General features: G+C 43.6%; 1 protein-coding gene across 2 annotated transcripts in view; it reads right to left on the bottom strand.

Moving 5' to 3' along the window:
* Positions 1-9871, bottom strand: part of Ppp4r3a (protein phosphatase 4 regulatory subunit 3A) — a 39620-nt gene extending 29749 nt beyond the window's left edge. For both annotated transcript variants that reach the window (XM_027419129.2, XM_027419130.2), the window contains exon 1: positions 9700-9871. In XM_027419129.2, the coding sequence (XP_027274930.1) occupies positions 9700-9841 (142 nt within the window). In that variant the 5' untranslated portion in view covers positions 9842-9871. The remainder of the gene's footprint in view (positions 1-9699) is intronic.
* Positions 9872-22930: the final 13059 nt, after the last annotated feature.

Raw genomic sequence — 22930 nt, 5'->3', positions numbered from 1 at the left:
AAGTAAACTATGGTTTCATTATATACTTTGGGTTATTGAGTTATTAAACATATAAAAGTTGCTTTAAAAAGTTAGTTATCTCTGCATAGTGCTGCATGTTTTTAATTTCATCCCCCAGGAGGCAGAAGCAGGCAGATCTATGAGTTCGAGGCCAGCCTGGGAGTTCAGGGGCCAGCCAGGCCTGTTACAAAGAGAAATCCTGCCTGTGGAAGCTAGAGAGCAGTTAAAGACCCAGGTTAAATTCCCAGTACCTACATGGAGGCTCACACCCAGTTTCAGAGGATCTGAACCTCCTCTGGCCTCCAAGGGCACTATAAGCATATGGTATGGAGACATATATTAGATAAATGTTGTTAGGACATGAAGTAGATTTTCCTACAGAGTAGAAAGACATCAGCATGTTAATGGAAAAACAAAGCTATTAAAATGTGTTCTTCCCGTAAAAGATGAGTGCCTTTCCACAGGAGAATGGGATTCTAAGTAAACTAAGCAAACTTCACCAAAAGGTAAACTTAAGTTATGGCAGGACCTGTATTGTCACTCGAGGAAGACCTAAGGATTTCCTGGATAAGCTCTAATATCTGTGTTCATACTGTCAACTGTCATCACTAAGGGCATTAGAGAAGTTGTCAAGTTGGTGTGTAGCACCCAAATGGGTTGTTTCAAGTATTAAAAGGAAAACTAATTCATATACTTTAACAAACATGATAATGTCTTGAAGAATACAGACTATTTCAATCAACTACACATAACCAGTTGGGATCTGGTCATACACATCCATAATTTCAGCACCTAGGAGGCCAAGGCAGAAGGAATACTGTGATTTTGTGGCCAGTCTGGGCTACGTAGTAAATACTTGTTTTAAAAACAAAAAAGGTGAGCCGGGCCAAGGTGGTGCACACCCTTAATCCCAGTACTTGGGAGGCAGAGGCAGGTGGCTCTCTGTGAGTTTGAAGCCAGCCTGGTCTATAAAGTCAGTCCCCGGATAGCTAGGGCTGTTACACAGAGAAACCCTGTCTCAAAAAACCAAACCAAACCAAAGTATGGAGTTGACTGGCAACCTTTTAGTAAAACACTAATCACTGGTGGTAGCCAACTCAGCTAACTGGTGGTTAGTTGGGTTTCTTGAGTTAAGATCTCATTAAGGCTCTCTGGCTTTGAAACATGTATAGTGCATGCAAGCCATCCAAAAATTTCTGATTCTTCTGCCTCAGTCTCCTAAATGCCAGGATTTCAGGTGTGTGTCACTATACTTAGCTTACAGAAAAATCTGTAAGCAAGTGTTCTGCTGAAGATATTCTGATTTAATTACATTATTTATTCTGTAGTTTTCCTAACTCAAGTAGTTTCAGATATGCTGAACTCATCAACTTTTTCTCCAACTTTCTCAAAACTCTTCACTGCATATCTAAATGTATGATCAATCGATCTATACATTTATCTAATGTTTTATTTAAAAGCTATCTATCTATCTATCTATCTATCTATCTATCTATCTATCTATCTAATCTTTTATTGAAAAGCCAGGGCTTACAAGATGGCTTAGTAAATAAAGTACTTGCATGCAACCATGAAAAAGTGAATTCCAAACACCAATGTAAAAACCTTGGCATAGTAGCATACTTTGTAATTCCAGTATCAGTAAAGTAGGGACATGAATCCCTGAGGTTTGCTTGCTATGCTAGCCAGTCAGCCACCTTCACCTAATTTATAAGGCCCAGGCTGATGAAGAAATCTGTCTCAAAACACTGGTGCATGAGTGTTTGAAAAAACTGCTCTAGCTATTACTAAAGTGTTGCTCAGTGATACTAAAGTGTTGCTCAGTGATAGTGTTAGCTTAGCATGCGCAAGTCCCTGACTGTGATACTCAGCACTGAAGGAGAGAGAAAAGTAACACATACATCTGACAGTCTATCTAATCGCTGTCTCTACCACCTAAAGGTTCTTATAGGGTTAAGTTATGAACACTTATCCAGCTGAATGAATCCAGTTATGCAGCGTGAATGTCAGTTAGCTGCAAACCCCAAACAGTAATTCAATCATAATGTATGGGTGTAGATGCTGACATAAGAGTTCAATTTTAGGTGAGAGGCATTTGCCACTCCAACAGGAGTAAAATAAGTATGATCCTGAGACAGGAGAGGTGGCTCAGTGTTTGAGATACTTGCTGTTCCTACAGAGGACTGGGGTTGAGTCCTCAGGCTATACAGTAGCCAACAACACCTGTTCCAAGGGATCAGACACCCTCTTCTGGTTTCCACAGACACCACGCATGCACGTGGTACACACAAATCCATGTTGGCAAAACATCCATACATATAAAATAATAATAAAAAATTAGTATGATCCTTATCAGGAGACTTACTAAATTAATGAAGAGGTAGAGAAGCAACACATGCTTCTGGGGAAAGTAACTTAATAATATATTACAGTCCTTCCCCACTCAAACTCATGAAAAAAAACTAAACAAAACAGAAAACTACCTAGGGTCAGGCATGGTAGCACACTTCTTTAATCACAGTACTTGGGAGACAGAGCCAAGTGGATCTCTGGTCTACATAGTGAGTTCCAGGACAGGCAGAGCTACACAGTACAGAGACCCTATCTCGAAAAAGAAAGAAAACAATCTACTCATTATTTTGTTAATATATAATATCTAACATTATTTTTAAGTGAATAAATATCTAGGTCTCAGTTTTAGCTTCTACTATGGTAAATGTTAACAGATAAAACTCAAATAAATTGTGTGGTATACTTAAAGAAGAACAATGGTATTCCAATAAAAATCTTGAGAAATGCCACCAAAAGGGAATACAGAGTGGAATACTATGCTACTTTTATGAGTTTTGTATAACCTGACACAGCCAACCAAAATATATTAATATACCACTAATGGATAACCAGCAGGTCATCATGGTCCCCCCCTCCATACAATAAATGGGGAGGTTTTCTTTTCTTTTTGGTTCCTGGCTGTCCTGGAACTCACTCTGTAGACCAGGCTGGCCTTGGATTTACAGAGATCTGCCTGCCTCTGCCTCCTAGAGTGCTGGGATTAAAAGTGTGCGCCGCCGCCATCACCAGTTTCCTTGTGATTTGTTGTCATGGCCCTCTCTTCAATGGGTTGGGAATAAGGGTGAGGGTCGCTAGTATTACTCAGGAAGCCATCACAGAAAGTCTCAGAGAACTCTAATGGGCACACACAGTTATAGTCCTTAAGGTCCAGCAAGTTCCAAGCCTGACATTCTATTCTGAGTTAGATCCCTGGGACCTACATAATGGAAGAACTGACTCCTGTGGGTTATCCAATCTCTTCCTGAGCCTGTGTGAGCACTCACAGAAACACAAAAAATAAAATGTAAAGGAACCAATTTTTTTTTTTTGATCTAGGAAAACAGGCAAAACCTACATAAGGATAAGGGTATAAAAGAGCTAAGACTGTCTAGCTCTGGAGTTCATGGTTTCAACCACTGTGTTTTAGAGTGTCTCTTCAGTGCCATTTCCCCCACTTTTCATCAGTTTTTATATAGTAGAGATTTGATAATAGAATTCAAGAAAATCTTTTGAGCCCAGTCTGGCAATAACAGGTTACTTGGAGACTAAGGCAGAAAGATGGCAAATTCAAGCCTACACAAGCAAGTGGGAGAAACTCATTTCAAAATAGAAAGTAAAAGAATGGCCGAGAGATATCTCTGCAGTTAAGAACATGCACTGCCCCCCCACCCCCACCCCAGGACTAGAGCCGATTACCAGTATACAGCTACCTGTACTTCCAGCTCCAGGGGATTTGATTCCTCTGGCACTAGAATTCACTTGTACAGATCCACACACATATACATAATTAAAACTTGGGCTGGGGGAAGGTAAGCAAAAAAGGCTGTTATTGTATAGCTAAAGAATACAGTGCTTGTCTATGCTGTGCAAGACCCCAAGTTCAATTCCCAGTACCTCAAAAAGCTAGTACTGAAAACAGAAAAAGAAGAAACACCCCACCCCCAATTTCTTTTTAAGTCTGTGTTTGAAAATACCGAAAAACTATCGAAGAATCGAAGCATTAAAATTTATGAATAGGAAAAAGATGCTATGGGCACTCACTGAAAATTTATGTGAAGGGCCTAACCCCAATATCTAGTATACATAAGTGCTTAATAACTTGGATTTTTAATTGACGACCATTTGCAAAAGGAAGTGGGGCTTTGACAACGGTGACCCAGCTCTACATGACAAACACAAGGTTCATGATACTGCTTAGTCAACATTCCATGCAAACTGTTATCACTTCTAAACTTCTAGTACACATTCTTAGCTGGATAACTTTATATGAATCTCATAGCCCGTCATAAGAGGGGCTGAGTTAGCATCAGAGTTCTTGGGCTAGGGATGTTGTAGCTTAGTAGAAGAGAACCTGCCTAAGATGCACAGGGCAGTACTGGAGGTTGGGGTAAGCTGAAAACTTCTGAGTTCTTGTACAGCTCTATCGTCTGCATCAGCCAATTAATTAGATTCAGGTGGATGTGCATGCTGGGTTTGGTTCTGGTGATAGTTACAAAACAAATACTCAAAGATTTTTAACAGATAGCTCCATCCCTTCATTTCACTCTGTCCCAACACAACACAGCTTTTCCAGAATACTGTCTTCACTAGCATCACAGCTTCAGTATTCACTAGCAGAAAGAACGTACCACCAAGAATGAGTTAATGGCCAGGTGGCATGGCTCATGCCTAAAACCTAGTACACAGAAACTGAGGAAAAAGAACCCAGATTTGAGGCCAGCCTGGACTATACAGCAAAGACTCTGGTTTGAAACACTCAGAAGGGTTAAAGAGTACTGGTTGCTCTTCCAGAGGACCCAGGTTGATTACCAGTACAAACACGGTTCTATCAATCATTTGTAACACCAGTGCAAGAGGATACAATGCCCCCCTCTGGCCTCTAAGGACACTGTTTGCATGTGGCAGCACTGAAAAGCATGAAGGCAAAACATCCATATGCATAAAAATGTAAACTATTAACATTAAAAAGTATATCCTGAAGGCTAGAGAAAAGGCTCAGGCTAAAAGTGCCTGTTGTCTTAAATCTTTTTTTTTTTTTTCTTAATTTATATGTAGGAGTCTTTTACCTATACCTGGTGCCCAGAGGCCAGAGAGTGCACTGGATCCCCTGAAACTGGAGTTACAAATGGTTGCTACCCGCCATGTGGGTGCTAGAAAATCTTACCCAGGTCTCCTGAAAGAGCAGCCAGTGCTCTTAACCACTAAGCCATCTCTCCAGTCCATTGTTTGCTTTTCTTCCACCAGATCAGCAGTTCCCAACCTGTGGGTTATGAATCTTTGGGGAACACATGCAGATATTCTGCTTATCAGATATTTACATTACAATTCATAACAGTAGCAAAATTACAGCTATGAAGCAGCAACAAAATAACTTTATGGACATGGTCACCGCAACATGAACTATATTAAAGGGTCGCAGCATTCAGAAGGTTGAGAACCACTGCTCTACATGATCCAAGTTTGGTTCCTAGCACCTACATCAGGTGGCTCACAACTACCAGTAAAAACAAACAAAAAACCCCTTTCTTTATTCATCACAATGAAAATTAAAAAAAAAGAACTCCCAATTACATGTAACAGAATGGAGAAGCACACAATAATGGGTGATCCAAACTGGTAGCAGACACCATAACTTTAAGCAACCAGGCAGGGCTACAGAGTAGGTAGGACCCTACCTCAATCAATCAGTGAAATGAAACTATCTTAGGGCCGAGTGCAAGGCTCAATTGGTGTTTGTCTAGCATTCATGAAAGCCCAGGGTTCAATCTCCAGCACTACATAAAGCATGAAGATGCAACATAACTCTAACCTCAACATGAGGAAATAGAGGCAGGATCAGGAATGGAAGATTATCCTCACTACGTAGCTAATTCGAGTAAAACTCAAATTTTGCTTTCTTTGAAATAATCCTTGAGGCCAAGAATACAATAGCACACAAATAGACCACAGCATAAGAGATTACATTCATCGTAATTAGCCATAAGAGCTTTAAGCTGCAGGCTAGATTTCTCACTAAAATACAGACCACCATCCTAGACTGAACCAACCTATAATTATTATCTCAGACTCTAAATTATCTATAAAACATGGCTAATTTGAGAATGGTTTTAAGAATTATGTTTGTAAATACAAGTGAATTGCTTGAAGAGGCCCTGGCACATAGGAAGCACTCAATAAACTTCTATTACTAATCTTATTTGGAATTTACCTGTAAGGGGGAAAAAAAACTTTAGTATTAGAACTATAAATTTCTTCATAAGTATCCCACAATTTTTCTAAGTCCATTTTTTCCTTTTTTGTTTAGGGAACGTTTTACTATGTAGCCCTGAATTCTGAGATCTCCCCCTGCTTTGCTTCCAGAGCGGTGGAATTAAGAATAAGGTACCACACCCGGATTAAATACATTCTTTGAAATTAGCTTTCCTTGTAACACAAATTTACAAGGTTTGGATTAGTAATTTTGTTTAGCTCTTTTCCTACTTGGGTAAAAATAAAACATTTTACCAGTTGTAATAAATTAGAACTTCAAATCTCCAAATGGAGAAAAAAAGACTTACAGGCTACTTCCTAAGTGATAAAAATATGAAAGAGCATAAAAACATCAGATTTTTACAAAACCTTGTGTTTTTGTTTGTTTGTTTTTTGAGACAGGGTTTCTCTGTGGCTTTGGAGGCTGTCCTAGAACTAGCTCTTATAGACCAAGATGGTCTCGAATTCACAGAGATCTGCCTGCCTCTGCCTCCCAAGTACTGGGATTAAAGGCGTGTGCCACCACCTCCCGGCACAAAACCTAGTTAAGAGATTTTCCAAGATAGCACTGAATTAAGTCTTCATGATCATCCTTTCAAAAGGTCTTTGTAAACTGGTTGACTGTGGTAGCTCACTGCCAGCAATCACAACATGAGGATCTGAGGCAGGAGACACAGAGAACAGCTACAGGGAATGACTCTAAAACAAAACAAAGAAGTTGGATTGAGGTGGTATACCGATAAATCCCAGAATTTGGAGAGATAGACAGGAGGACCTGGAATTCCAGATTTTTGGTACTACAGGAGACTGTTTCCCAAAAAAACAACAAAAAGGTCTTCGTATAATCAAATAAGGCACACTGGTGTGAAGAAATTCAAGGAATCAGCTTAAGCCTACATATAATTAAATTGAAAATTCTAACTGGGTGTTTGCTGGAGTTAGTTCAGTGGTAGAGCACTTGCCTAGCATGCTTGAGACCCTGAATGCTATTCCCAGTAATCTCACCCTCAAAACAAGCAGCTAATTTAACCTTAAAAGCTTTATTTCTAGTGTGGTGGTGGCACACGCCTTTAATCCCAGCACTCAGGAGGCAGAGGCAGGCAGATCTCGGAGTTCAAGACTAGCCTGGTCTACAAGAGCGAGTTCAGGACAGGCTCCAAAGCTACACAGGGAAACCCTGTCTCGAAAAACCAAACCAAACCAAACCAAACCAAACCAAACCAAACACCACCACCACCACCACACCTTTATTTCCAATTTACTTTTCATTTTCAACATACACAAAAAGGTAGAGGTGGAGGTCTTTACACATTCAACTTGTACTTTTTTTTGTTTTTCGACACAGGGTTTCTCTGTGTAGCTTTGGAGCCTATCCTGGCACTCGCTCTGGAGACCAGGCTGGCCTCGAACTCACAGAGATCCGCCTGCCTCTGCCTCCCTTGTGCTGGGATTAAAGGCGTGCACCACCAATACCCGGCTCAACTTGCATTTTTTAATGCTAAGTAAGAACTCTGAAAAATATACCTACTGAGCCGGGCGTTGGTGGTGCACGCCTTTAATCCCAGCACACGGGAGGCAGAGGCAGGAGGATCTCTGTGAGTTCGAGGCCAGCCTGGTCTCCAGAGCGAGTGCCAGGATAGGCTCCAAAGCTACACAGAGAAACCCTGTCTCGAAAAACAAACAAACAAACAAAAAAAAAAAAGAGAAAGAAAAAAAAGAAAGAAAATTATACCTACTATAATCAAACTTTTTTCCCCCCTAGACCAAGTCTCACTATGTAACCCTGGCTGACCTAGAACTTTATGTAGACCCAGTCTGACCCTCCAATTCCCCCAGAACTGCCTCAGGTTGGAGACTATTAAAAATATCTGCAGAAGTAACTTTTCAACCACTGGGGTATCTTTATAAAGATAACCTGTGGGTACTATACTCCAAATTACCATTTTCCATTTCAAATCAATGCTTCTACAATCTTCAATTACAACCAGGAGAATCTTGTTTTTCATGGAATGAGTTCTGGGTATAGTTGAAAGAATAAAAACCTTTGAAGTAAGTTTGTAATAATTCAGATATGAAACAACTACAAACACACTAAACTGACCCTCAGATTAATGCAACAAGGTAACTAGATTTATACCCTAAAGTAACAATTTGAAAAGTTTTGCTCAACATGTATATTTTCTTTCATTAAGTGAAATTCACAGAATGTAACCAAGGAAAACGGCCAACCCTGAAGAAACTATTAATTTAAGGTGAGAAACCGAATCGGGTGGTTGTGGCACACACACACACACACACACACACACACCTTTAGAGTCCCAGCACTTGGCAGGCAGATCTCTGAATTTGAGGCCAGCCTGGTCTACAGAGGGAGTTCCAGGACAGTCAGGGTTACACAGAGAACCCTGTCATAAACAAAACAACGACAAAAATACGTGAACCCATTATTTTGAACAACTTGGTCTTCGGGCCCGGAAGGCTGTTTCAATAGACCTGAAGGGAAAGCAGAAACGCAGATTCAAGGTTTAAAAATACTTCTCCCCACCTGTTAGTTGACCCCAATGAGGACCATACACTTAAGCAATCAAAGTCTTGCAATAAAATGTTCCAAAGGTTCAGAGGTTCCCACAGTAGAATTACAAACAAAGTCTGCCCCTTCTTGGCTAGGCATGGTGGCGAACTTTAATCCCAGCATTGGGGAGGCAGAGGCAGGCGGATCTCTGAGTTCGAGGCCAACCTGGTCTACAGATGGAGTTCCAGGACAGCCAGAGCCACACAGAGAACAAAAAACAAAACCCTGTCTCAAAAACACAAAACAACAACAATCTTTCTTTCTTATGAGAAAAACAACCAACACCGGACAAGTCAAATGTATCCTCGCAAGGCAAAGCAAAGCAGCATTTCCTCTGCCTGGTGGAGTTGCCAGATATATAGACCAGCATTGCCGACCCTTAAGATCCCAAAGATGTAGTGGAAAATGCTCAAAAATTAAAAACAAAACAAAACACCAGGCCAGAACATTCCCCAAAGTGTGCAACAGCTATGAACTTTGATGAGCTCCAGGCAAGGCCTCACGTCTGTTTCACAGACGGGGGTGAACTAAGGGCAGATGGTATGTAAAGTGCCTTTCCCCCCCAGCCCCCCCTCAGGGTCACGCAAGTGCAAAAACCACGCCGGGCTCCGGATCCCAGGTCCCCGACCTTTCCGCACTCTAAAGGCGGCACGGCGCAACGTGCTCCGTGCGCTCCGCTCGGCCCCGACCCTCCCCACCGCGGGGATTCCGGGGCTCCGGCAACAACACCCCAACAACTCTCCACCCCATCCAGGGGGCTTGGGTACCCGTCCAGACTACCGTACTCCCAACTGCTCCCCGGGAGCCAGTGGGCTCCGTCCACTCACCGTCGCTCTCCGCCCTGACGAGCAGGGACATGCCCTTCAGCCGCTCCACGTAGCCGGAGGACACATGGCCGGTGCCTCGGTCGTCCCACTGCCGGTCCTCGTTGAGCGTGTAGACCTTCACCCGCCGCCGGGTGTCGGTCATCGTGCCGGCCGGGGGCCCCGCCCGAGTGGCCCGGGGACTGTGTCCAAGAAAAGCGGGCGGGCGGCCGCAAACGGGAAGCTCCGGGACCTCAGTGCCGCCGCTGGCCGCCGCGGAGCCGCGCCGCCGCTCGCATGGCCCGCTCCCGGGGCCGAGCCCGGGGCCGCCTTCGCTCGCCTCCCGCTCCTCGGCGCTATTGTCCAGGCCGGGTGAGCGCGGCCGCCCGGCAGCCCCGACAGGGAAGCGCAGCGCTGCGCAGCCTAGCGGCCCGCCGTCCGAACAAGGGGCAGCTCGGTTCACAGGCCTGCTCCCGCCTCCGCCATGACCTCCGCAGAGCCGCTTCCCGCGCCGCCGCCGCCGCCGCCTCCTCAGGCCGCCGCCGCCGCCATGTTTTCCTCCCTCGTACCTGGCCCTGCCGCCGCCGCCGGAGCCTCCGCTCCGCTCCTCCCGCTTAAAGCATCCGCAGCCGACGAGCTAGCGCTGCCCGGGAGACTCCGCAAGTCCCTGGCGAGCCGAGAGCCCCTCGCTCTTCTTCCAAGCGGCCTTCCCTACCCCACCGCCTCTTCCGTCTTCCTCACAGAGCCAAAGCCGCCGCCATCTTGACTCGCCCCTCAAAAGGCGGCGCGCGGGGCCAACTAGGCAGAAGCGGCAGGGGCGGCCCGCAGGCCCCACCACTTAAAGAGACAGGACCCGAGCCAGCGGCCTCGCGCCGGCGGAGGCCTCGCACCGAGGCGGACCCGGAGCTGCGGGGGTGGCGGAGCGGAGGAGGCGGGACGCGAGCCGCGCCGGTGTCGGACCGGGACTCCCTCGCGCTGCCCTGCACGTACTGTCGTGCGAGCGCGGGCTGCGTGTGCGTCCGTCGCATTCTGAGTTCGTCATCAGCCCTGTTCTGGGCTGGGAAGGGGTGTGGAGTCGCCTGGCGGCCTGCGAGCCGGCCTGGGTTCTGGACGCTGATCCCGTAGCTCGCCCACGTCCTTGTGTGCTCCCCCCCTCTCCCACCCCCGCCGCTTTCGGGGAGGGCTTTTGCACGGGTCTGGCCTCCTCCTTTGGCCTGGAATCGAGAAGCTTCTGGGGGAAAAAAACTAAACAAAACAAACACTCGTTTGGGCTGCGGGGTGGGCGGGATGTGGTGGGCCCCGCACTGGGCGCGGGGTTCGTTTCGTGGGAGAGGGTCATTCTGAGCACTCACCTCACAATACAACGGGTACCGGTTATCAGAGTTGATGTCCTTTATTTAGCTCTTTGCGTGTGTGTGTGTGTGTGTGTGTGTGTGTGTGTGTGTGTGTGTGTGTGTGTGTGTGTGCTAGACAAAACAAAGCAAGCCACATCTTCAAGTGCTTGCAAAGATAAACGAAGTACTGTATGGTCAAGATAAATTTCTTTTTGTTTTTGAAACAGGGTTCTCACTGAGTTGCTCCGACTGGCCAAAGCAACGTATGTGAGAAGCTGGGACCTTCCTCACCCACAACTTCAGAGACAAGCGGAAGCCGTGTCTGAAAGCGTTTGCAAACAAAAATTGGGAAGCATGTAAAAATAAAAACAAAAACAAAACAACAACAACAACAAAAAAAAAAACAAAGCGTTTGCTGTTTCTAAGGACTGGAATGCAGTCGTTCCAAGCATCTAGATGAAGCCCATGGACTACCAGACTGACCAGATTAACAATCAGTGTGGCGCAACGCTGTGCTGCTTATCTTTTTTTTTTTTTTTTTTTTTTTATTTTTGGAGACAGGGTTTCTCTGTGTAGCTATGGAGCCTATCCTGGAACTCGCTCTGTAGACCAGGCTGGCCTCGAACTCACAGAGATCCGCCTGCCTCTGCCTCCGGAGTGCTGGGATTAAAGGCATGTGCGTGTGCCACCAACGCCTGGCTATGTGTGCTGCTTATCTTAAAGCAGGAGTTCTCAGCCTTCCTAAGGCTGCGACCCTTTAATACAGTTCCTCATGCTGTGGTGACCCCTAACCATAAAATTATTTTGCTGCCGATTCCTAACTAATTTTGCTACTGCTATGAATCGTAATGTAAGTATCTGCTGTGCATGGTCACAGGTTGAGAACCTCTGTTTTAAAGGGACTTGGAGATAAACCAGGAGAGGCTGCACACCAAATAAATAGTTCCTTATCTGCCTTAATTCTTTACTCATCAAAGAGGAGACTGTTGCTTTCAGTTCTCTCTGAAACTGGGTTGCTGGGGAAAGAAAACTGGAAGAAAGCACACCTAGGTAGAGTCACAGTATTTCTCTCCTGGAATACTATGAGAAAGGACATTATTTATAGTCAAATGTGTGACTTCTGGAGCCACTCCCCTCTAAAACAATTTTATTCTAAATTGCTATACTCTGGGTCTCCCACTCCTCCCACCCACAAAGTGCATTTTTGGGACTTTGAATCAGGCCATACCAGGATTTGTGCTTCTCAGAATTTCACAATAGCCAGCACCCAGCAGAGTATTTTAATGTAGACTTAGTAAGAGAAGATTTAGGAAGTGAGGAGCTCAGAGGGACATTTGACAGTAGAGTCACAGTTTTTTTGTTTGTTTGTTTGTTCTTATCTCTCCCCCCCCATAGTCAAATACAGGATTTGGGTGGGTTTTGAAATTACTATCTTAAAAAGGTTACTGAGGAAGCCAGGTGGTGGTGGTGCATGCCTTTAATCCAGAGGTAGGCGGATCTCTTTGAGTTCGAGGCCAGCCTGGTCTACAAAGCTACATAGAGAAAACCTGTGTTGGAAAGAAAACCAAAGGAAAAAGAAAGAAAGAAAAAAAGAAAAGGTTACTTCGGAATCTAAATGAGGTCCTGAGGGGCAACTGACAAGATTATAATTAATAAGCTAAAACTCTAGATCACAAGAACATGGGTATATTTACTATAGATAAGGTTGACCCTCTAATAAAATTCCCAGAAAATATCTGGGGAAAGGAATGAGACCCTACCTTAGTTTGTGTACATCCAGACTTTAAGCTTTGCTGTTTTGAAAGAAATCTCTCTCTCTCACACACACACACACACACACACACACACACACACACACACACACGAACTATATGTTGGGGGGCAGTCTTCACAGCAAATATTGTTACAGTGAAATTCTTCTAAACTTCAGTCACTCTGGAGAGGGCCTCTGTGGACATCAGACTATGTCGGACTCTAAGTTACTCCATATTGTAGCTGTGTTTAGGCTGTGTCTTGCCCAAGGAGACCCCATTCCACAAGCAGCTCTTGATTCCATTTTGAGGGAGAAGGATGACTGCAGCCCCTCAGTGAACCCATAAATCTTACAATCTGACAGGTACCATCCACCCAGCACAGACCACAATACATTACATTCCTGGGAGTAGAAAGGGAGCTACCCTATGAATTGAGACTGTAGGAGGACATGGGTCTATTAAAATATTGGGGTGTTTCTGTTACTTTTCAATGGCTGTGACAAATACTATGACATAGGCACAATGCTGAAGCAGTAGCTGAGAGCTTGTATTTTGGGACAACTACCATGAGGCAGAGAGAGCTATCTGGGAATGGCCTGGGCTTTTGAAACCTCAGCCAGCCAGTGACACACCTCCTCCAACAAGGCCACACCTCCTAGTCCTTCCCAAACATTTCCACCAACTGGGCAATCAAACATTCAAATATATTAGCCCATGGCACCATTCTCATTCAAACCACCACAAAGGGGGCTGGAGAGATGGATCACCATTAAGAGTACTGGCTGCTTTTCCACAGGAACCAGGTTTGAGTCTCAGCAACCAAACAATGGCTACCAAACGTGTAACTCGGGTTCTAGAGATTCAATGTCTTCATCTGGCCTCCACAAGTACCGCATGGTATGTAAGTGTAGGTATAATGCCCATGCACATAAAAATAAATCTTAAAAGCAATCAGGGAAACAAAGCCCAAGAACATACAGAACATGCCAGACTAAGGAAAAGGAGTAATACCCGGACCCCACAAAGAATACCAAATACTGTGACGGCATGAGCCACACAAAGCTATCATCTGATACTTGGTTTGCCTGGCAAGGACCAATAGGCAGAGAACTCCCTGTCTCCAGAACTTAGGCCTTGCTTGGGTACCCTGCTGTTGACCTGGTCTGCTTGACTGCCTGTCCATCTTCCTGTTAGCCCATACAGGGGCCTGATCCCTCTGTTTTCCCCTATCTTACATCCAGATTTGGCTTTCACCTCCTAGCTGAAACTGTAGTTGCGGTAGTAGCTACCTTCTGGAACTGGGCCTGGTTGGTTATTTTATTAATACAGACTCAGGCCCTTTCTCAAAAACTGCTCTGCTGCAAGTTTTTAAACTGGCATTCATTCTGTAAACCACATATAAACATATATTTACTGTGATGAGTCAATTCTGGTGGTTTAAATGAAAATGGCTCCCATAAATTCAAAGGGAGTGGCACTACTGGGATGTGTGGCCTTGTTGAGCAAGTGTGTCACTGAGGGTAGGCTTTGAGGTTTCAGATGCTTGAGCCAGGGCCAGTGTCACTCTCTCTTCCTGGTGTCTGCCAATCAAGATGTAGAACCCTCAGCTACTTCTCCAGCACCGTGTCTGCCTACATACCACCATGCTTTCCATCATGATGATAATGGACTAAATCTTTGAACTGTAATCCAGCCCCAATTAAATGTTTTCTATTATGAGAGTTGCCATAGTCATGGTGAATCTTTACAACAATAGAAACCCTAACTAAGAAATTAATAAAATTGGAATAAAAAAAAACCTGTATTCACCTTATCAAGGTAGGTGGTAACAAATGACAAGAGCTGTCATTAAAACAGCTAAACCCTGCAAATGTACTGTTGTTTAATAAATTCTGACATCATGGAAAGACATAAACTTATGTTTCTGGCATGATAAGTTCATAACAGGTTCTCTTCCTTTCCTATGTCCCCATGATTTTCTGTCCTGCCTCAGACTCAATGACAAAAACCTTCAGAGAGAAAAGTTACAATTCTCCTGGGAGAATTGTAAGAAGTACTGGGGGTTGATCCTATGGCTTCATATATGATAGACAGGGACATTTTGTTTTGTTTTAATTTTGAGACAAATTCTCACTAAGTTGCCCTGTTTGGAGTTGAATTTGCTCTGTAGCCCACACAGACCTTGAATCTGTGATCTTCCTATCTTAGCTTCTTGAATAGCTGGGATTGCATTTTTTTAATTTTTTCACATTGAGAGAGAGAGAGAGAGAGAGAGAGAGAGAGAGAGAGAGAGACTATGTGTGTGTAGTGTAGGTGTATCTTTCTATTATTTGGGCCCTGGGGACAGAACTTGGGTCATCAGGCTTGGCAACAAGTGCCTTTATCTGTTGAGCTATATAATTGGCCTTCAATTTGTCTATTTTTAATGCAACGGGAAATAAAATTTAAACATGTTAATTAACTTTTACATATCCAAATAAAACATGCAGTAATTCATAGAAAAATCATACTTATGAGCTGGGGAAGCCGTACAAGCATGAGAATCTGAGTTCAGAGTATAGCACCCATGAAAAAGAAAAAGTTGGATAAGTATGACGTCGGCTGGTCTCAAAACTACAAGAACAAAAATGATCTACAGTGACAAAGTTGCCAAACATCACTTTTAGGGACATACACATCAGAATCACAATGAGATAATACTTCGTACTTTTGCGGGGGGACTATTATCCGAAAAGGAGAAAATAGTGTTTCCCAGGACCTGGAAATGCTGGGAACCTTGAGTATTATTAGTGGAATAGCACTGGGTTATAGCTGGAAAAAAAGATGCTTTATTTAAAACACACACACACACACACACACACACACACACACACACACACAGAGAGAGAGAGAGAGAGAGAGAGAGAGAGAGAGAGAGAGAGAGAGGACACATGCACACACAATTGATTAGTTTTGTTTTGCTTTGTTTTTGAGACAGACTCTCACTATACAGCCTTGACAGGTCTGGAAGAAACTATGCAGACCTGACTAATATCTTACAGATATCTGCCTGCCTTTGCCTCCTGAATGGTGGGATTAAAGGGATTTACCACCGTGCCCTGCCCAAAATAGAAGTGTATAGAATGACTTGTAGATATAGATCCAAAAGAACTAAAACCAAGGTATTTGTACCCCTATGTTCATAGAAGCATCATTCATAATAGCCAATAATAACAAAAGGTCTATAGATAAATGAAACACTGGAATCAATGCAAACAATATATACACATACAATATAATGTTATTTGGACCTAGAAAAGAACAAGGGTATGGTGGTTTGAAAGAAAAGGGCCTCCAAAGGGAGTGGCAATATTGTGAGATGTGGCTTTGTTGGAGGAGGTATGACCTTGTTGGAAGAAGTATGTCACAGCGGAGGTGGGCTTGAGGTCTCATATATGCTCAAGCCATGCCCAGTACCTCAGTTTACTTCTTGTTGCCTGCTGATCAAGATGTACGACTCAGCTCTAGCACCATGTCTGCCTGCACATTGCCATGTAAACCTCTGAAACCGTAAGCCACCCCAATTAAAAGTTTTCATTTATAAGAGTTGCCATGGTCGCCGGGTGTGATGGCTCATGCCTTTAATCCCAGCACTTGGGCAGAGGCAGGTGGATCTCTGTGAGTTCAAGACCAGTCTGGTATACAAGAGCTAGTTCCAGGACAGCCTCCAAAGCCACAGAGAAACCCTGTCTCAAAAAACAAAAACTAACAAAACAAAAAGAAAACAAACAAACAAACAAAAAAACTAAAAAGTTGCCATGGTCATGGTGTCTCTTCACAGCAATAGAAACCATGACCAAGCCAGAGGGTTAGGAGAATGACTCAATTATAGAGTCTACCATGCACAAGGCCCTAGGTTTAACCTCAGCACTTGTGTTAAAAAGGCATGAAATTCTGATACATGCTACATTACAGATGAAACTTGAAACATAATGCTAAGTAAAATGAAGCAGACAGACACAAAGGGAATATTCTAGATGCCAAGAATCATCACATTTATAGAGACGGAGAGCAGAATAGTAGTTAACAACCAGGGACTAGGAGAAGGGAAGGAAAAGAGTTATTATAGATGGGCTTTCATGGAAGGATAATGAGTAACTATGTGCACCGATGGGTGTGTTAATTTTTTCACCATCTTAGCCATTTTTGCTATATGTATGTGTATATTATGACATCCTACTGGATACCTTCAGTATATAAAATATTTAAAAAAGATTATTATTATTATTATTATTATTATTATTATTATTATTATTATTATTAGTGTGTGTGTGTGTGTGTGTGTGTGTGTGTGTGTGTGTGTGTCTGGTGTGTGTGTGTTTCCAAGTGAGTATGTGCAAGTGCCCATGGAGGCCAGAAGAATGCATTAGAACCCCTGGAGCTGGAGTTGCAGTAGTTGTTAGTCACCAGGTGTGGGTTCTCTGAGGGAGCAGCAAACTCCTATGTGCCTATTATAGGTGAGAAAGATGGCTCAGTGGGTAAAGATGCTTGCTACCTAATCTGATGATCTGACTTTGATCCTTGGGACATGAAGGACTCTAGCTGACCTGGGCATAGCAAACATGACTCTGGCAGGCCTTGCCCTTCTCCTCCACTCCCTCTACTTTGCTATAAACTGCTAGATTACCTAAAGCTAGCCACCAATTCCCTTATTTGGCCACTTCCTTCTTCTGAGGCTGACTACCAAGGCCCAGCTATCAAAGTATTGAAGTCTAGCAATCAAAACTCCTTTTGGCTCACCTAGTTAACATATCCAAAACAAACCAACTCCTCCTAACATGGATTTCCCCTTTTACCTTTATAAACTGCCATTTGAAAGAGAGAACTAACTCTGTATGTGGGCGTGCACACATGTGTACACGAATAAATAAAAGGTATAATTTAAAAATTAAAAAAACCTTGTAATAAAAACTAAAGCCTGCATTTCCAAATTATTAAAATGATTAATTTTGTTACACACACACACACACACACACACACACACACACTGCCACAATAAATAAAGATGCACACTTTAGAAGTGGAATTCCTTTATCTGCCCTCAAGATCTCAAGACTGTCAGTAATAATTAAAGCTAAGTTTTGAAAAGAGAGAAACTGATAAAAAAGAGCTATTTTAGGATTGTAGGTACACAGGCAAGAAGAATTATACCAATTAAACACTGAGAAGGGAGGAATCATGGATAACTAGAGTTTCCAAGTCACATGACAGTTTGAGGATGGGAAATAGATCACAGGAGATAATTTGGCAGTAACATGAATAATTTACAAAGCTAAAAATACATTCTAAACTTGGTTTGGTGGTGGTACACACCTTTGATCCCATACTTAGAGGGCAGAGACAGGAAGATCTCTTTAAATTTAAAGCAAGCCTGGTCTACATATCAAGTTCCAGGCCAGCCAAAGTTACATGATGAAACTCTGTCTCAAAAATCAACCAACCAACCAACCAACCAACCAACCAACAAAAAATACCCCCCAAACAAAACGGTATGTTGTTTACCTTTCTGTTGCTGTAGAAAGATTATAAAGAACAACAACAACAACAACAACAACAAACCAAACAAACAAAAACCCAACTCTGATCAGAAGCAACTCAGAGGAGGAAATTATTTATTTGGCTTACACTTCTAGGTCACAGTCTATTGTTAAGGGAAATCAGGGCAGGAACTCAAAGCAGGAACCTGAAGCAGAAACCTTGGAGGAATGCTGCTTCTTTGCTTGTATCCTCATGCTTAGCTTTCTTGTAAAGCCCAGGACAACCTACTCAGGGAATGCTGCCTCCTGTTGTGGGCTGGGCACTCCTCCATCAAATATTAATCAAGACAATCCCACAGAGATGCCCATAGAGCAGTCTGATCTATGCAATTCCTCAGTGGAGTGTTTTCTCCAAGCTGACTCTAGGCTGTATCTACAGCTTTGACAATCAAAGCTAAGTAGGGCACATGAAATGTTTAATTAGAGGGATGTGAAGCAATCTTTTGCCTTTTATCCTGGTGCACACAGCCAACTCTTTCTCTTCTAGATTTGCAGTACCAAAAGGTCATCTTCGGGGTAAAAACCAAAGTTCCAGATGCAGACTGTGGTTGCTGGATTGCTGCATTTTGATCTATTTCCAAGTTTCTTGTCATCAAGAGATAAGTTCATCAGGGCAGTCTAAAGCCTATCTGCTAATGTATTAGATATACAAGAAAATATGCTCTAAAAAATATATGCTCTCATTTATCTTCACTGATTTGAGACAGGATCTCAAATAGCCCAGGATGGCTACTCACTATGTAGTCAAGAATGGCTTTGAATTCCTGGTCCTCTTGTCTCTGTTATAAATCTGGCTTCTTTTTCACATTTGATAATCCAAAGTGATAAGGATGGTGGATATAAAATTATTGATTACAAACCAACCAAACAAACAGGGTCTTGCAATGTAGACTAGGGCATCTTGGAATCTCCATTTTCCTGCCTCTGCCTCCTGAGTGCAGTAATGTACCATCACTATACTGTAGACCATTTTTATTCAGCTATCTTTAAATGACTTACAGATTGTGATTTGGTTTTTGTAATTCCAAATACTCTTGCTATTTTTTTTTTAATTTGGGTCTAACATGATGCTCCATAAACAATTGAAGAATTCAGTACCTCAATATCTGGTCACACTGGCTAGGGTTGCACTTGACAGGAGTCAGGCCAGTTAGATACAGAGCCTGCTGCATTTGTCTGACTGTTACTGGGGGAAAGGAGTAGGGATGTGTATATCACGTGCACCCCGCAGGTCCATTCTTGATGTAAACAGATGTCTGCACCCTTGAGAAGAAAGCAGAATATTCTGTAGGGGCTCAAGTTATACCCCATAGCACAGCAGCTCCGCCCTGTGGTCACTAGTGAACTGCATGTCTCCTCCCTATCTGTACCCTGAAATTTGTCTTGTTTCACTGCACATAGATGTGTCCTCTCCTCTAGCAGTTGCATGAGTAAACACCTAAGATGATTTTTTTTGATACAGAGATTTATTTTTACGTATGTGTTTGTCTACAAGTCTATATGTGCGCCATGTGTGTGCCTGGTGCTCTTGGAGGCCAGAAGAGGGTGTTAGATCACCTGTAACTGGACTTCCAGGTGGTGGTGAGCCTTCATGTGGGTGATGAGAAACAAAACGGGGTTTCCCTTTCCAAGGGAAAGACGTGCTTTTCATTGCTGAGCTGTCTTTCTAGTTCCAAAGACCTAAGATGATTTTGAAGTTACTCTTAAAGGGCCTTGAGACGTCTTAGTGGGTAAAAGCGCTTGTTGCTAAGCCCCATGACCTGAGTTTGGTCCTTGAAACCCACATGATGGAAGGAGAGAACTCATTGCCTCCAATTGTCCCCTGACAACCACATACCCTCCCCCTCCCACAGAGACAAAAGTTTTCTTAAAACATTACTTTTAAGTTCTTTGACACTTTTCTAAGACTTTAAGACATTTTCCAAAGACTCTAAAAATGGGGTCTTTGCTGGCTGTGATAACACATGCCTTTGTTTTGAGCCCTCAGGAAGGCAGAGGCAGATGGATCTCTGTAAATTAATGGAGTCTTGGTTGGGGTGGAGACAGAGTGCAGCAGAGCACTCGCTGCTCTTGCAGAGTACCCAAGTTCAGTTGTCAGCATGCACACCGGGCAGCTTGCAATCGTGTATTTTCAGTTACTGGTGATCCAACATCCTCTTCTGGCCTCTGTGGGTATCTGCCCAAAGATAGTGCATATATATTCATTCACACTCAGGCACACACACACAATAAATAAATCTGCTTTTTAGTGGAGTCTTGGAGCTGGGAGTAGTGGCCCATGCCTTTGATCCCAGCACATAGGAGGCAGAGGCAGAGGCAGAGGCAGGAGGATTTCTGAGTTTAAGGACAACCTGGTTTACAGAGTGAGTTCCAGGACAGCCAAAGCTACATGGAGAAATCCTATCTCCAAACAAACAAACAAAAATGGAGTCTTGGGATTGAGGATGTAGCTCAGTTGATAGAATGTGTAAATGGAGTTCTTAATTGGTCTAAATAATAAAAACCTGGAGTCAGGTATAGAGGAAAATGCTGAGAGATCAGAGAGAAGAAGGAACAATCGAAAACTACCTTTACCTCATTAGCTTCTCAAAGACAAGAGAGCAAGTTCCTGTTTCTTCCCACTTACATATCTCTCTGTCCAGCCATCTCACAGACTTTCTGTGCCCCAGCCTTCTCACTTCCTGTCTGTCTGTACAGACCTCCAGACCTCTATGGTTAGCTGGTGGCAAGCTCTATTCTCTGATCTTCAGATAGGCTTTATTTGTACAAGTAAGATATCACCACAAGAATATTTGCTTAACATGAACCCCAAATACTATGTAGACCAGACATAGTGGAGTATACCTGTAATCTCAGCCCTTGGGACCTGAAGGAAAATAGATCCGAAATTTAATATCATCCTTGTCTTCACAGCAAGCACAGCCCTCCTTATGCCATATAAGAACCTGTCTCAACAACAAAATAGTCTCAAGACAGCTGTGGTAGCACGTGCCTCCCAGCACTTTGGAGGCAGAGGCAGTAGGATCATGAATTTGTGGACATCAAGGATGATATAGTGAGTTTGAGGCCAGCAGGAACTAATGAATGAGACCCTGCCTCTGTAGCCCAGGCAGGCCTTGAACTTTCCAAAACCTAGCCCCCGCCCAACCACCAAACAAGTTAAAACAAACAAGGATACCACCACAACCACCTCCACCTCCTCAAACCTGGGCAGATCCCCCCAACTTGTTTGTGCCCAACAGAGTAAAGCAGGATTGATGCTGCTGACATCAGAGACTCAGACAGGGTAGGCAAGAAGCTTTGGCCAGCTTCTGTCAGAATGCTTTCTGTGGGGAAACCAGCCACCATGAAAGGATTTAACAAGTGCCCTGCCAGAAAGGCCACCTGTGGCTGCACAGGTGTAGGGAGCCGTGGCTGAGCTCCAGATGACAGCTATCAACAGTTGACGCCATGTGTCTTTCATTAGAGAGCAGTGCAGCTGGCATGTCTGTAACTGCAGGAGAGGCCTCAGGCCAGGGACTTCCCAGCCAAGCCTTCCCCATTCCTGACCCATAGAGTCCAAAGCACACTAAAATGCCTGTTCCAGAGTGCTGGTGTTGGAGGTAATGTACAAGACAGCAATAGGAAGCAGACTGTCACCTGTATAATTGAGTCTACGTTGTTTTTTTTTTTTTTTTTTCCCCCGAGAGAGGGTTTCTCTGTGTAGCCCTGGCCGTCCTGGGGTATGTGTCAGACATTTCATTTATTAGAGGTTTGTTTTATTTTTATGTGTAAGTGTGTGTGTGTGTGTGTGAGTCTGTGTGTATGTGCATGTGTGGGTATGAATATGTGTTTCTGTGTGTGTGTGTGTGTGTGTGTGTGTGTGTGTGTGTGTGTGTGTGTGCCTGCAGGGACCAGAAGTTGTATGATTCTTTGGAGCAGTTATAGGCAGTTGTAAGCATCTCAGTGTTGGTGTTGTGAACTGAACTCCAGCCTTCCTCAAGAGCAGCAAGTGCTCTTAAACACTGAGTCATCTCTCCAGCTCCCAGACACAGTTTTTTATTTTAAATCAATACAAATTTAAAAAGAATGAGTATAGGTGTCCCGCGCGCTCTGTATTTCTCGCCAGCAAGAAATCATACACGGGACACTCGGATCCTTCTGCAGACAAGCTTTAATGCGTCTTGAGAGTGAAAGAGCATAAGCTTCCCAGAGCGGAGACACTAAACCAAGAAAACCATCCCTTATAAAGGCTGGCCAGCCGCCTGGGACGTGTTACCCTATGAATGGCTTCAGCTCCTCAGGCAAAAATGAGCCACGGGATAGGCAGAGATCAAAGGAATGGAGATTACCCAGCGCCTGTGAAGTAATTTACATCTTGGTGTCTTCAGGCACCTATTATTGTAATGGATAATGCAGGAACCGGCTTCCTACATATAGGATCTTCTTTTTAACTCTGACTAATCGGGAACACCGTTTTCTTGGAGCACTAGTTAAAGATCAATGCCATTTCTCTACCTCCATGCAGAGATAATTAAACTGAGAGCAGACACTTAACATACGATTAGTGTGGGAACAGGGAGGTCATGGCCCAAGAATATGTTTCTGAGCA

Source organism: Cricetulus griseus, chromosome 5, assembly GCF_003668045.3.
Source record: "Cricetulus griseus strain 17A/GY chromosome 5, alternate assembly CriGri-PICRH-1.0, whole genome shotgun sequence".
NCBI lineage: Eukaryota > Metazoa > Chordata > Mammalia > Rodentia > Cricetidae > Cricetulus > Cricetulus griseus.
The sequence above is the reverse complement of the archived record's forward strand: the minus strand, read 5'-3'. Positions and strand labels throughout refer to the sequence as shown.